Here is a 13,111-nt window from a genome sequence, read left to right on the forward strand (position 1 = left end):
CTAACAAGTATTTCTTGCTTTGAGAAATGATCAGCCATTTCTAAGGTCACGTGGTTGGTATGAACCTTATAACTGTGGAGAATCCTCCTGGCTGTGGCTTCCAGGGCAACCCCTTCCCTCCTTTATTTGCCACCAATCTCCTAATGTTCTTTCTGGTGTTCCCTGGCTCTAATAACCCATGGAAACCTCCACCATGTCAGCTGAAGCTACAGCTGAAGTGAAGCAGTTGTATCTCAGGGCTACTTGCAGAAATAGGACAAAACTTTTTCCTGCAAATATATTTATGAAGCATCTTGCAGTCCATTAGACACTTATCCTAATAAAAGAGCATGTATCCTTGGTAGTCATTGTTGCAAAGTGAAAAGCACATGGCCTTTGGGATTCAGCTGATCTGGGTTTGAACCCCAGCCCTGCAGCCTCAAACAGACGATTTCTTAGTCTCAGTTTCCTCATCTGTAAGATGAGGGCAAACTCACTTGAAACGCACAAGGTCTTGTGAGGACTAATGTAACACACCCAGGCACAGAAGACAGTCACCAGACATTCATTGTAATCTTCTGCATTCCCTTTCTCCACAACTTTCTGACCTCTAGGGGTCCCAGTTTCCCCTGAGCTCCCCAGTTCTCCCCTCTGCTCCATGATCACATGAAGACCACCATCCTCCATTCAAAGCCAGCTCGTAGAGCATGAATCTGCTTCCCTTAAGAGACACAATGGGCCCAGCATGAGCCACCCAGGACCCAATAGCAAGGAGGTTGTGAGTACCTAAGGACTGAGCAAGACTTCGGTCCTGCTCAGGAGAACAGTCCAGGGGATGACAGGGCACAGGAGCAACTCCCATCGTCAAGTGGGGAATCAGTCAAGGATTTGGTCCAGGAGGGGACCTGGGGCACCAAGCAGGATGATCATTCAAAACCTGAGAGCAGGGACCAGGTACTCAAGGACAGAAGCCCTGGGGCGGGGAGTGTAAGAGAGAGGAAAGAGGGGCTATGATTTAGGGCTCCCTAAGACCTCCAGGAGCTTGTGCACAAGATAGGCACTTGGGACTTGGTCATCTAAAATAAAGAGTCCCTTCTAGGTCACCAGGAAAAGAGGTGTGAGCAGGACCCAAAAGTGTCTCTCCCGTAGGTAATCTGAGATCAGCCTTGGGAATGGGACGGGGAAGACAGAGAACTGCAAGAGGAGAAACTGACAGCAGACAGGACATTTTGCTTATCTGAAAATGCTATTATAGTCCAATCCCTCTTACTCCCTTACAGGTAAGCACAGACACCTCCAGCTTGCGAAGGGCAGATCCGAAAGGCCGGAGTGCGCTGTTAGCTGATATCCAGCAAGGAACTCGCCTGCGCAAAGTCACGCAGATCAACGACCGCAGTGCCCCGCAGATCGAGAGTAAGTGAGCAGCCCGGCCAGGCCTCCTGTGAGCCAAAGACAGGACAGGCATGTGAGGCACAGCCAGACACCCCTGGCTGGGGCCACAGCTGCTTCCCAGGATGCATATGGAGCCATCTCAGACCTGCTCATTGGACAGGCCAAGTGGGCGAGAGAACCGGAGCTTTCCCTCCAAATCTGCAAATGGTTTAGAGCATAACTTCCATCCTTTTCATATGCTAAAAAGAACAACTCTGCAATGGGACACCTATTTAAAAATTATGATAAAATACACATAATATAAAATTCATCATTTTAACCATTTTAAAGTGTTCAATCGGTGCCAATTATTATATTCACAATGTTGTTGCAACAATCACCTCTATCTAGTTCCAGAACATTTACATCGCCCCTAAAAGAAATCTCATACCCATTAGTAAGTCATTCCCCATTAGTCCCCGGCCCTTGCCAACCCAATCTACTTTCTGTCTCTCTGGATTTGCCTATTCTGTTATTTCAAAGAAATGGAATCATGCAATATATGGCCTTTTGTGACTGGCTTCCTTCACTTAGCATAATGTTTTCAAGCTTCATAGATGTTGGAGCATGTATCAGTACTTCACTCCTTTTATCACTGAATATTTAATTGTGTGGACACACCATGTTTTGTGTATTCTTTGTAGGGTAACATTTAAAGATCACTCACCTTGTGTCAACATGGTCCTCAAACTCAGTGATAGAAAGTGAAGGGCTCACTTTTTAAAAAATGCAAAATTTTTGTTTCGCTTTTCACAAGGAGAAAGATTTATTGAGAATTCTGTTTCAGAGGATGATATGACTGAAGCTTGCTGTCTTCTAGAATGTGACAGAGTAAATTGAGTCCTGTGCTCAGGTCAGACGACCCACATTGAGTTCTGGTTCTGCAACCAGACAAATCGGGGAGCCTCTTTGAGGATGTTTGGTCATCTGTGAAATGGGGAGACAATACCTGGCTCCTTTTTTTTTCTTGGTCGATTGTTGAAAGTTGAAATAATATATGCAGAACTCTTTAGTACAGATCGAGCATCCCTAATCCAAAAATCCCAAATCTGAAACTTTTTGAATGTCGACATGATGCCTCATGTGGATGATGAAGATGACGTTGTTAACCCTGAAGAAAATGTGCCTCCAGGTGACATGGTGGAAATGTATGATGTGTTTACTGAAGGACAAGAGTAGCATACATTCATAACAGAACAAGAAATGATGTCAGTTTACAAAATCAGAGAGAGGCTTCTGAGACAAAAACCATTGCTGATGAAGCAGATGACTCTGGAGGAAACATTTTTAAAAGCCAGCTAGCAGAATGCTGCCTCAACTCTAGAGGGCCTACTTCCTGGTCTCTCAGTGGTTTCTGATGTTTCTTCTCACCTAAAACAATGAGATCCAGTGTCCAGTAGCCTTTAGTCAAAACACAGCATCGCAGGAGACTGAAAGCCTGCCTTTGTTTGTTGCTGCCGTTGTCTAACAGCTGATCCGGGTATTCTGGTGATACTACTGTGTTGCTTAGTTACCTTGAACACATTATTTTTTTGCTGTGTTAATGGTATGCCATATTTTTAACTGCTAAGTACTTATGTGTGAAGAAGTGTAGGAAAATGATTGCTTATTGGTAGCATAGAAATTCAGTGTCAGGAATGATGGTAATGGACAAACCACAGATTGTCCACATGGGAGGCTGAGACGGTGACACCTATGCTTTCTGATGGCTCCATGAATGCAAGCTTTGTTTTATGCACAAAATTATTTTAAAATATTGCATGAAATTAATATTTTATTAACTTCGGGCTGTGTGTAAAGGTACATATGAAACAAATACATTTCATGTTTAGACTTGGGTCCCATTCCCCAAGATATCGCATTATGTATACGTAAATATTTCAAAATTTTAAAAAAATCTGAAATACTTTGGTCCCAAGCATTTTGGATAAGGGATACTCACCCTGTAATGTAAGGTATTATTATGTCTTCCTATGTTTTGCTATGACGTGCGTGATGGTAATTCTTAAAGATAGTCCTAAAAATAGAATTATATCTCCTATCTGTAATTATAAATGTCAACACACAAGGATAGACAAATTTTTAAAGAAATATTTTCAACATTGAGAAATATTTTCAACATTGAGTACATTAAAAATTAGTTTCTGGTTAAACCCATGATCGAATTGGTTAAGCCTAATTAACAGGTAAATCAATTTCATTGAAACACTCACTTCCTAATCATTCTCATGAGTAAGTAATGTACAATATTAATACTCAGAATAATCTGGCCACTTTCATCCACCAGTGGGCACTGTGCCCTAATTTCTCTGTGCATATTAGCTTCAAGTTGTTAAATATTTTCTGCCAGGAATTCTTGTCTAAGCTGAGTATCTTCTCGTTTTCTGTAGTTGGTAATCACATATGTCTGGAAGGCTGGAGTTAGTGACACCTTTCCTCAGGGGCTCATGATCTTTCCGTTCCATAGATGAAAAGGTGCAGGGAGGTGCGAGGGGCTGGGGGCTTGAGGGCTGGAGAGACAGGAAGGAAACTGCCAGGGCACAATCTGGCAGGCTTTACCTCCTGCCTGCTGTTCTGGTCAGCGCTCTGTGGACAAGAAGTTAAAATGACTGACTGAATTAAATCTGTGGGTTTTCTTTGTCTAGTCCTCCATAGCCAAGTTGAAAATAAGAGCAGCTCTACACCTACCACATTTGGGTTTTCTAATTCGAAGGTGCTGCCAGTTGCTCTGTTAGCATCTACAAAATGGCAGTGTTCAGGTCCCTTTGTTTTGGTCACTTTTCAGGGGAGCTGGGCACAGATGGTTAGTTCTTTGGTAGGACTGGAGAGGGCAGGGCATGTGAGTCTACAGGGTATCAAGGCAGAGGGTGCTTGGGGAGGATGCTGAGTGAAAGGATGACATTGGAGGTGGGAGAATGGGAAGGCTGACAAGGGCAGTGGTCGACCAGTGTTAGACCATGGTCTGAAATGAGACCTGGCTGCTCAGCTCTGCTCTCAAGTCCTTGCCTATTTGTGTCTTCTCTCTAAAGGTTCTAAAGGAACCAACAAAGAAGGAGGAGGTTCTGCAAACACACGAGGCGCGAGCACACCTCCCACCCTGGGAGATCTGTTTGCTGGTGGCTTTCCTGTATTGCGACCAGCAGGCCAGCGGGATGTAGCAGGTAAGGAAGAATTCATTCTGGCTCCCTTGTGGTCTGTATCTCCTTAACTTGTGGAACCATCTGGGCAATCCACACATGCCAGTAAGCAACATGGTTTTACTGAACGGGCATGATAGAGTAGAAGATCATGTTCTTGGGACCTTAAGCACTAGAAACTTCCAAAGTACAAAATGGTTCTTGAGAAATCTTTTAATTCATCATCCTGTTTAAATTATTCCATTGTAATAGCTTAAAAATGACTTGTAATAGTGTGTAATACTTAGTGATGGCGTGATGGTAGCCCAGACTGCAAAGTGTATATAAACAGAAGGTCCAAATTGTAATAGAACTTCATAGTGACATCACTGTGGATGCATTAGCAATGCATGAGTTGTAATGATTCGGTCATCATATCAGTTAGGTACTGCTGTGTAACGAAACACCCTAAAACTTAAAAGCTTTAAACAATCATTTTTTAGCCTACAATTCTGTGGGTTAGCAGCTTAGAGTAGTCTTGGCTGGGCTCCCTCTTGCATCTATAAAGAACTGCAGGTTGTGTAGGTAGCTTTGCTAATCTTATATTTCTCATATTTTTCCAACCTCTGGAGCCTCAGCTATAACCACTGGCCTGACCCACCTCTATCACGTGGTCTCTCAGTATCCAGCAGGCTGTCTGGGCCTTGTTTTCATGCCAGCAGCAGGGTTCCAAGAGAGAAGACAGAAGTATAAATAAAGTCTCTTGAGGCTTAGTCTTGGAAGTATTACTAGGATGTAACTTGGAAGTCTAAGAAGTATCACTTCCTACCACATTCTCTTAGCCAAAACAAGTCACAAGGATGGGGAAATAGACTTCGCCTCTTGATGAGAGGAACTGTAAAATCATATTTCAAAGATTATGGAATCAAGCATAAGTGGGTAATGAAGGCTATGTCTGTAATCAGTCTACCTCAGTGATTTTTGTTTCAGTGGGCATCAGATGTTTTGAAAATATTGCATTAAAATTGAACAAATACAAATTTACTCTGAGAAAAAAAACCTGTTTTTCCTATTCTTGTTCTCTTTAACCAGCAAGCTGAATAAACTCCAGGAATACCATTAATACAGGAGGAAATACAAAGGCCCAAACATTCCTCATACCAGATCTTCCATCATGCGACTTTTCTAACTTTTTCAGTGGCTTCTGTGACTGTTTAATATTATGGGATGCTTATGCTGCCTCACTCACCAATAAAAGTCCAGTAAAGAAAAAGGCTCTAGGATATTTTGAGATCCAACTTGAACCTTCTCAGGGGCCATGTTCATTTCCTCATTTTTGCTGAGGGGTTAGCAGGAAAGGTAGAGTACAAGGTCTTCCTCAATAAAGACAGTGGATATTCTTCAGTGTCCTCTTCTTTTTCAAAATTCCCGAGTGCTATCAAACAAATATCCTTTGGAATAGAAGGCTTCCACCAGTTTCTCTTCATAGAAGACGGGAGAAATGGGCCCCAGTCAGGTTTTCATAGGAAGCAGCCAAAAATAGCCAGCAGGAGTCCTACTGGTCTGCTTGTCACCAGTGGAACATAAGTGTCAGATGTTTGAGCCACTGTAATGGGGAAGACAAGAATTTATCTCTTTAGAGATGGAGGTCCATAAGGAAGTGACTAATGATGCCTGTTCCAGGATGGAAACTCAAGGAGAAAGCCACCAGATTAACACATGGACTGGGTACCATGTCAGGGCAAGGCAGGCTGTGGCTCCCTCCTCCCAGCACTTTCCCGGCAGCCCCATTCTCATCAGAGGAAGGGACTTGCGCCTTTGCTCCCTCTCTGATCTTCTGGCCTACCTTTCTTGGTGGTTCATGCCATCCCCTCCACTCACACTATCCTCCTTGCTGCTCTCACACACCAGCATGTTGCTGCCACTGGGCACTTGCACCAACTCTCCCTTGGCCTGAAAGGCTCATCCGCAGGTGTCCACGTGGCTCAGTCTCTCCCTTCCTGCAGGTCTCTGCTCAGGTGGCAGCTGATCAAAGTGTCCGTGAGGTCTTCACTTATTATCCCATATAAAGGTTTAGTCCTATCCTTTCATTCCATATCTCCTTTTCCTCAATTTACTTTTCTTGTATTACTCGGCACCACCTGACATATCATGTATTCACTGGTTTATCTGTTTATTGTCTGTCTTATCCATCTGAAGCTAAGCTCCGTGAAGGCAGGGACTATGTTTTGTTCATTGCCATAGAAATGCCTGGCGCATGGCAGGTGCTCAGTAAATACTTGCTGAATTGCATGTGTGAATGGTAGTGTGGTGGCTGACATTCATTAGGGACCATAGCACAGTGTCATGGGCTCATGGTACTTTTAGGGACCCATGAAAATATTTAAATTTCTTTTAAAATCAGAAGAAAACATATGACCTTTTAGGATCAAAGAATGTATTTGTCTTTGTACCAATGCAGTCATGAATGTAAATATTTTTTTAATAGAGAAGAGGCCCACAAAGGCAAAAGTGCCTAGGGACCCTGGAGTCATAATGCAGGCTCGGCTTAGAGCTCCAAGGGAGTGAGAATTACAATAAGATATGATGAGTAAACATTATTTCTGGGTTGAATAGAATATGTAATGAGACTTCCAAGGTCTTCTGGAAAACATTCAGATTTGAGGAAGAAGAAATATTTCATCTTTTGCTAAACCTGCACGTTCTAAAAGCTGAATCCTTTCCTATGGGCACAGCATCCCTGATGCCCTCAATCTGGCCTTTCCCGCCACCTCCTGGCCTCCTTTGTGTTTTCTTTGGATTTCTAGGGCTCGGGTTTCCATTGTGAAGGACAGCCTCCTCCCTTACTTCCTTCAACTCCCTCGGAGCTCTCTGTCGGCCCAGGCCTGCCTCCTCCACTTGCCTGCACTTACACCATCAGCCCCTTTCTCCCCTGCAGTCTCACCTTCCTCCCTGAGGGGCATGCCCGCCCTCGCTTATGCTGCGCATGTTAGGATAAAAATGAGTTTGCCCACATTTCTCATTTGGTTGGTGGCTTCATCAACACAGGATCCCCTACTTTTAACTGACTCACTTTAAGGGTTTTTGAATCTCTGAGACATGGTGTCCTCAGTTACTTAAAAGGTTTGGATAGGCTATTTAAGGGTAGGCTTTGCTCTGTTTTGTAAACTTTCATTATCCCTTTCAATTTCATTCAGCCACTGGGCATGTAGGTAGGCTCTGCCTTGTTTAGGCAGCTGCCTAGGTTCTCCTCGTCATCTTTTTGTATTATATGGAAAAAGGTTTGAGAACTTCTAGGCAGGAATCCCTGAGCTGACACCTGCTAATACCATCCTCACCCTACCTTAAGAACAGCCATTCCATAATGTGGTTGGAATATTATGGTCTAGGTGACTGTCACATTATAGCCAGAGGGGCTCATATTTGGAAAGCCAGATACCAAGGTCTTGCCTACTTAGCTTCACCTGAGTCACCTCTGCTAGGCCGTGCTTTGATTGGCCTGGCTTTTGACATCCAGTACTTTAAGTGTATGGCTTAGCCCCTGATTGGGGTAAACACACAGGAGACTCAAGTACTGCAAATCTCAGAATCCCCAACAGATGCTGGGGTTTCTAATCTGAAATGAAAGCTGCAGGTCCCATGCTGCAGCACCCAGGAAGTAGTGGGTGTGAGAAAACATCATTTTTCAAGTGTTGTCCACATGTCATGGTGATTATAAAATATAGGGGAGAACACCCCCCAGAATTCTTATAAAAAGAGCACTAAATCTGGAAGAAATATTTTAATCTGCCTCCTGAGTAGACAGTGATACTCCAAGGACATCTCTAAGCAGTAATTGCAGAACTTCAAGGCAGTAAACAACGAGAGGAACTTTTTCTTATTAGAGAGAGGCAGAGCGAAAAAAGGGTGAGAACTAGCAAAATGGTGCAAGGCTGTGCGGAGTATAGAGGCCCCTCCTGGGGACGTGCTCCACCTGAGTCTTCCGTAAAAACCAAACGCAAATGCTTATCAAGAGCCAATGGTTGTTGCTGAATTTAAAAGAGGAATTGAATTTCAAGCTGGGGCAGATGCAATGAAGGATCTATAGGGTGAGAAAGCCAAAACCCTTGGGAATTAGCATAAGTCTTTGGGAAAGGAGGTTTTGAACTTCCAGAGGTCATAGAACTGTGAGGTTCAAGGCCATTGGACCTGGGTTGTCAAGGGCAAATGTCTCCCTCCAGTCTTACCTTATGTATTCAGGGAATCATGAATTTTCTGCTCTCAACACAGAAACAAAGAAAGTCAAATTTCACGAAATGCTGGGAGTGAAGAAAACCTCCCTAGCCAGGAGTGCTGGTTGGTACACCTGAGGGTCCAAATTAGAGCATAAGGGCTGATGGACCTAGCAGGTGTCAGTGAATGAGTGTGTGTGTGGCCTTGATTAGGAAGGGCAAAAGACACCCGGGCAGTCCTGGCCCTGGCTGGGATACTAGAGGCCCAAGGCAGATGACAGCACAGGTGGCATGGATAGGAGGGCTGGAGGCCTGACCTGGGCTTGTCATTAATGCTGGCAAGGACTTTGGATCTGGTCCAGTTGGTCCTTCTGGGTGACAGCTGTGGCACCTGAGGCCTCTCAGTGGACACGTGCAGAAAAAGCGGTCTACAGTGCAGCTCACTGCGGGCAGGCTTGAGTGTCCTGAGTGCCGCCTGCCTGCGGGGGCTTTCTCCTTCTTTATTGCCGAGCTAACCCAGAATCTCTTTCACTTCCAGGTGGCAAGACAGGGCAGGGCCCTGGCTCCCGCGCGCCCTCTCCCAGGCTTCCCAACAAAACCATCAGCGGCCCGCTTATCCCGCCTGCCTCTCCCAGGCTAGGCAATACCTCCGAGGCGCATGGCGCTGCCAGGACAGCCCCGCCTCGCCCCAACGTGCCTGCCCCGCCCCCTCCCACCCCACCCCCTCCGCCTCCACCCTTACCCCCGCCCCTTCCCTCTTCCTCCCCCATCAAAACTCCGCTTGTGTCCCCACCCGGCCCACTGACCAAAGGGAACCTCCCGGTGGTTGCACCCCCCGTCCCCTGTGCGCCACCACCTCCACCTCCGCCACCTCCCCCAACGCCACCCCCGCTGCCCCCGGCCTCGGTTCTTAGTGACAAGGCAGTGAAGCCTCAGCTAGCTCCCTTGCACCTCCCGCCCATCCCGCCCCCGCTCCCTCTGCTCCCACCTTGTGGGTATCCGGGGCTCAAAGCGGAGCCCGCCAGCCCTGCGCAAGATGTGCAGGAGCCTCCCGCCCCGCCGCCCCCGCTCCCCCCTTATGCTTCGTGCTCCCCGAGGGCTTCTTTGCCCGCACCCCCTTTGCCGGGAGTTAATAGCAGCAGTGAAACTCCACCCCCGCTACCCCCTAAATCCCCCAGCTTCCAGGCCCCACCGCAGAAGGCCAGTGCGCAGGCCTTGCCCGCCCCGCCTGCCCCTCCGGGCTCCCAGCCGTTCCTGCAGAAGAAGAGGCATGGCCGACCAGGTAAGGAGCGCTGCCTGGCCCAGTGCCCCTGGTGGAGTGCGATAAAATCTTGTCGTTGCACAGGACTTTATTGTTGGAAGTATTCATTTCAGAGGTGGACACCAGGGGTGAGGGAGGCAGAGAGACTTGCCCAAAATCATGCTGCATGTAAGCAAGGGATCCCGGCCTTGATCCCCTGCCCTTACTAGCTCTGTGGCCCTGGGCAACCACTTGGCCTCTCTGTTCTCCCTTCTATTCATCTGTAAAATGGGGATAGATAGCAATAGTTGTTACCTCCTGGGCTTGTTGTTAAGGATTAAGTGCGTTCTTAGGTTTGAGGTGCTTGGAACAGGGCAACAGTGAGCTTGAGAGGGATTATTTATTCTTACTACCATCCTTCCAACTCCCAATCTCCTCCCTGAGGTGGAGGGGGCGTGAGTGTGGCTTGTTTCCAGAACCAGGCCTCCTTTTATATTTGCCCGCGTTTTCCTATCTGGCTCCCAGCCAGAATCTTCGCCGGCCCTCAGTAAACTGGATTCCCACTCTGCCTTAGTTTTCGCAGGTTCTCCAGCTGACTCAGGAAAACTGAGGGCCTGTATTTTGAGCCAAATATTAAAAATAATTCCTTCACATATGCAGCACAGGTTATTTGAATTGAGTGTTCATGCCCCATGGCTGATTTCCTTGATCCCGCTAGTAGGAGGCTTCATTCAGTTTTAGTGCCCCTGTGAATGGAAAGTACCTCCACACGTCCACAGACACACCCACATCCACACACGCAGACACACTCAAACATATGCACACTCATAACACACACATCCACATGCACACCCCCAACACACATATTCCTTTGTCTTTTAGAAAATCTTTTGATGCAGAAAGCTTCTTAAAAGTATTTTCTTGACTTAAAAATAACGCAAGCTTGTTGCAGAGCTAATAGAAGGAAATTCAAATTGGCCAGGTACGGATGGCTCACACCAGTAATCCCATTGCTTCGGGAGGCCCATGCATGAAGATGGCTTGAGGTCAGGAGTTCTAGGCCAGCCTGGGTAACACAGCAAAACCCCATCTCTACAGAAAATAAAAATAAAAAATTGGCTGGGCATGGTGGCAGACAACTATAGTCCCAGCTACTTGGGAGGCTAAGGCAGGAGGATCGTTTGAATCTAGGTGTTCAAGGCTGTGGTGAGCTATGATTGTGCCATTGTACTCCAGCTTGGATGACAGAGCCAGATGCTGCTGTCTCTGAGTAAATTAAGTAATTCAATCACCCATAATAACATCACCCAGAGATGAAAACTGCCATTTGGATAGGTTTCTTCAATTCTTTTTTCTGAATATATGTACACGTTTACATGGTTAATACCATTTTTCAGATACAGTTTTGTGTTCTGTTTTTTATTTAATATTATATTAAAAACAATTTTATCAAATTGTTAAAATGTCTTTATAAGCATGACAATATATTCCATATTCCTCATGTTAGATATCTAAGTTGATTCCATTTTTTGTTATTATGAATAATATTGCAAGAAATACTTTTGTAGAAATTTTAATCCACGTTTTTGATATTTTTCTAAAAGTATTGGTGTCTTAAAGGGAATTCCTGGTGCAAAGAGCAAAGATATTTTTAAGCCTCTTGATTACAAGAGGTAAGGTTTTAATCATTCTCTTTTCAATTGACTGGTCACCATGAGGGCCAGCATTTGGGCTGATAAGCCCCTTCTGATATTTGTTATTTTCAAATATTTATGATGTGATGAAAAAGACAAAGCTTTTTTTTTTTTTTTTTTGAGACACAGTTTCACTCTGCCATCTAGGCTGGAGTGCAGTGGCAGGATCTCAGCTCACTGCAACCTTCGCCTCCCAGGTTCAAGTGATTCTTGTGCCTCAACCTTCCGAGTAGCTGGGGTTACAGGCGTGCACCACCACACCTGGCTAATTTTTGTATTTTTAGTAGAGACAGGGTTTCACCATGTTGGCCAGGCTGGTCTCAAACTCCTGACTTCAAATGATCAGCCCACCTCAGCCTCCTAAGGTGCTGGTATTACAGGTGTGAGCCACCATGCCTGGCCAACAAAAACAAGGCTTTTGATTCAGAGGGCTATGAGTTCAAATCCTGGGTTCCTCGCCCACTCCTGTGGAAACTCACACCACATGGGTTTGTTTTTTATTAATACTGATTTTTTTTTATTTGACAAATGGGCCTACTAATAACACCTTTCACATAGGATTATTAGGAATATGAAATGAGAAATCTGCATAAAGGGCTTGCATGTAACTTCAGCTCCAGCAGCATTATTTCCTTACCACACAGTGGGGCAGCTGTTCACCCAGAAGAGGGGCTGCAGTCCTTTTACTGCATGTGGGAGCAAGTAAATTCCTCATAGATCCTTGTGCCCAGAAAGGGAAGACCAGAAAGGGAGAGGAAGGCAGTTGGGAGGAAGAAAGGAAGATGAGCAGATGCTGAAGGGACATGAGACACGAGGATGGCGGTTGATGACTGAGAATGCCTGCTGCAGCTGGGGCCCCTTCATCTGCTCCAGAGTAGTGAGCCCCAGGCCAGGATGGGGATTCATATCTGGCCTTCTTCTTTGCATCTTTGGATTTGAAACTTGGTTTGTCCATGTTCAAAATAAGGGCAATTTCTACTTTAGCCCAACATGGGGGGAAAAGAGAGAGGTAGTAGTTGTGAACATCTTAGCACAGATAGTAATAATGTAATTGTCATCATTTTAAGAAGCAAAGTGATGTTTGCAGTGCCACTGAAGAAATAAGCAGCAGTGGAACCCCTGCACTGATGTGCCAGGATAGCAGATTTTGGGTTGCCAGATGAACCATACAGGAAAGTATTGGCAAAGGAGACAGTGAGCCTCTCAGGCATGATCAGAGAAGGCTGGAGGAAGTAGGTTGGATTCAAGTTAGGCCCTGGTGGGCACGTAAGATTTAGGTGGACCGGAAAGAGAAACAAGCATTTGTAGTGCTGGAGAACCAGTGTGAGCAGGGACACAGGGGCAGAACAAGCCCCTGACCGCTCCCTCTTCAAGCCTCCCTCTGGGCCTCTTCTACAGACAACCCTTCCTGTTCTTACCACTCTCCAGTGATTCCCCTGC

The 13,111-nt window shown here is 45.7% G+C and overlaps 1 protein-coding gene across 2 annotated transcripts in view; it reads left to right on the forward strand.

The window, feature by feature from the left end:
* WIPF3 (WAS/WASL interacting protein family member 3) overlaps positions 1 to 13,111 on the forward strand; it is a 112,077-nt gene that overhangs the window by 69,893 nt on the left and 29,073 nt on the right. For both annotated transcript variants that reach the window (XM_034963860.2, XM_034963861.2), the window contains exons 3-5: positions 1,260 to 1,392; positions 4,440 to 4,571; positions 9,276 to 10,019. In XM_034963860.2, coding sequence (XP_034819751.2) covers positions 1,260 to 1,392; positions 4,440 to 4,571; positions 9,276 to 10,019 — 1,009 coding nt within the window. The remainder of the gene's footprint in view (positions 1 to 1,259; positions 1,393 to 4,439; positions 4,572 to 9,275; positions 10,020 to 13,111) is intronic.

Source organism: Pan paniscus, chromosome 6, assembly GCF_029289425.2.
Source record: "Pan paniscus chromosome 6, NHGRI_mPanPan1-v2.0_pri, whole genome shotgun sequence".
In the NCBI taxonomy this organism is placed as follows: Eukaryota; Metazoa; Chordata; class Mammalia; order Primates; family Hominidae; genus Pan; species Pan paniscus.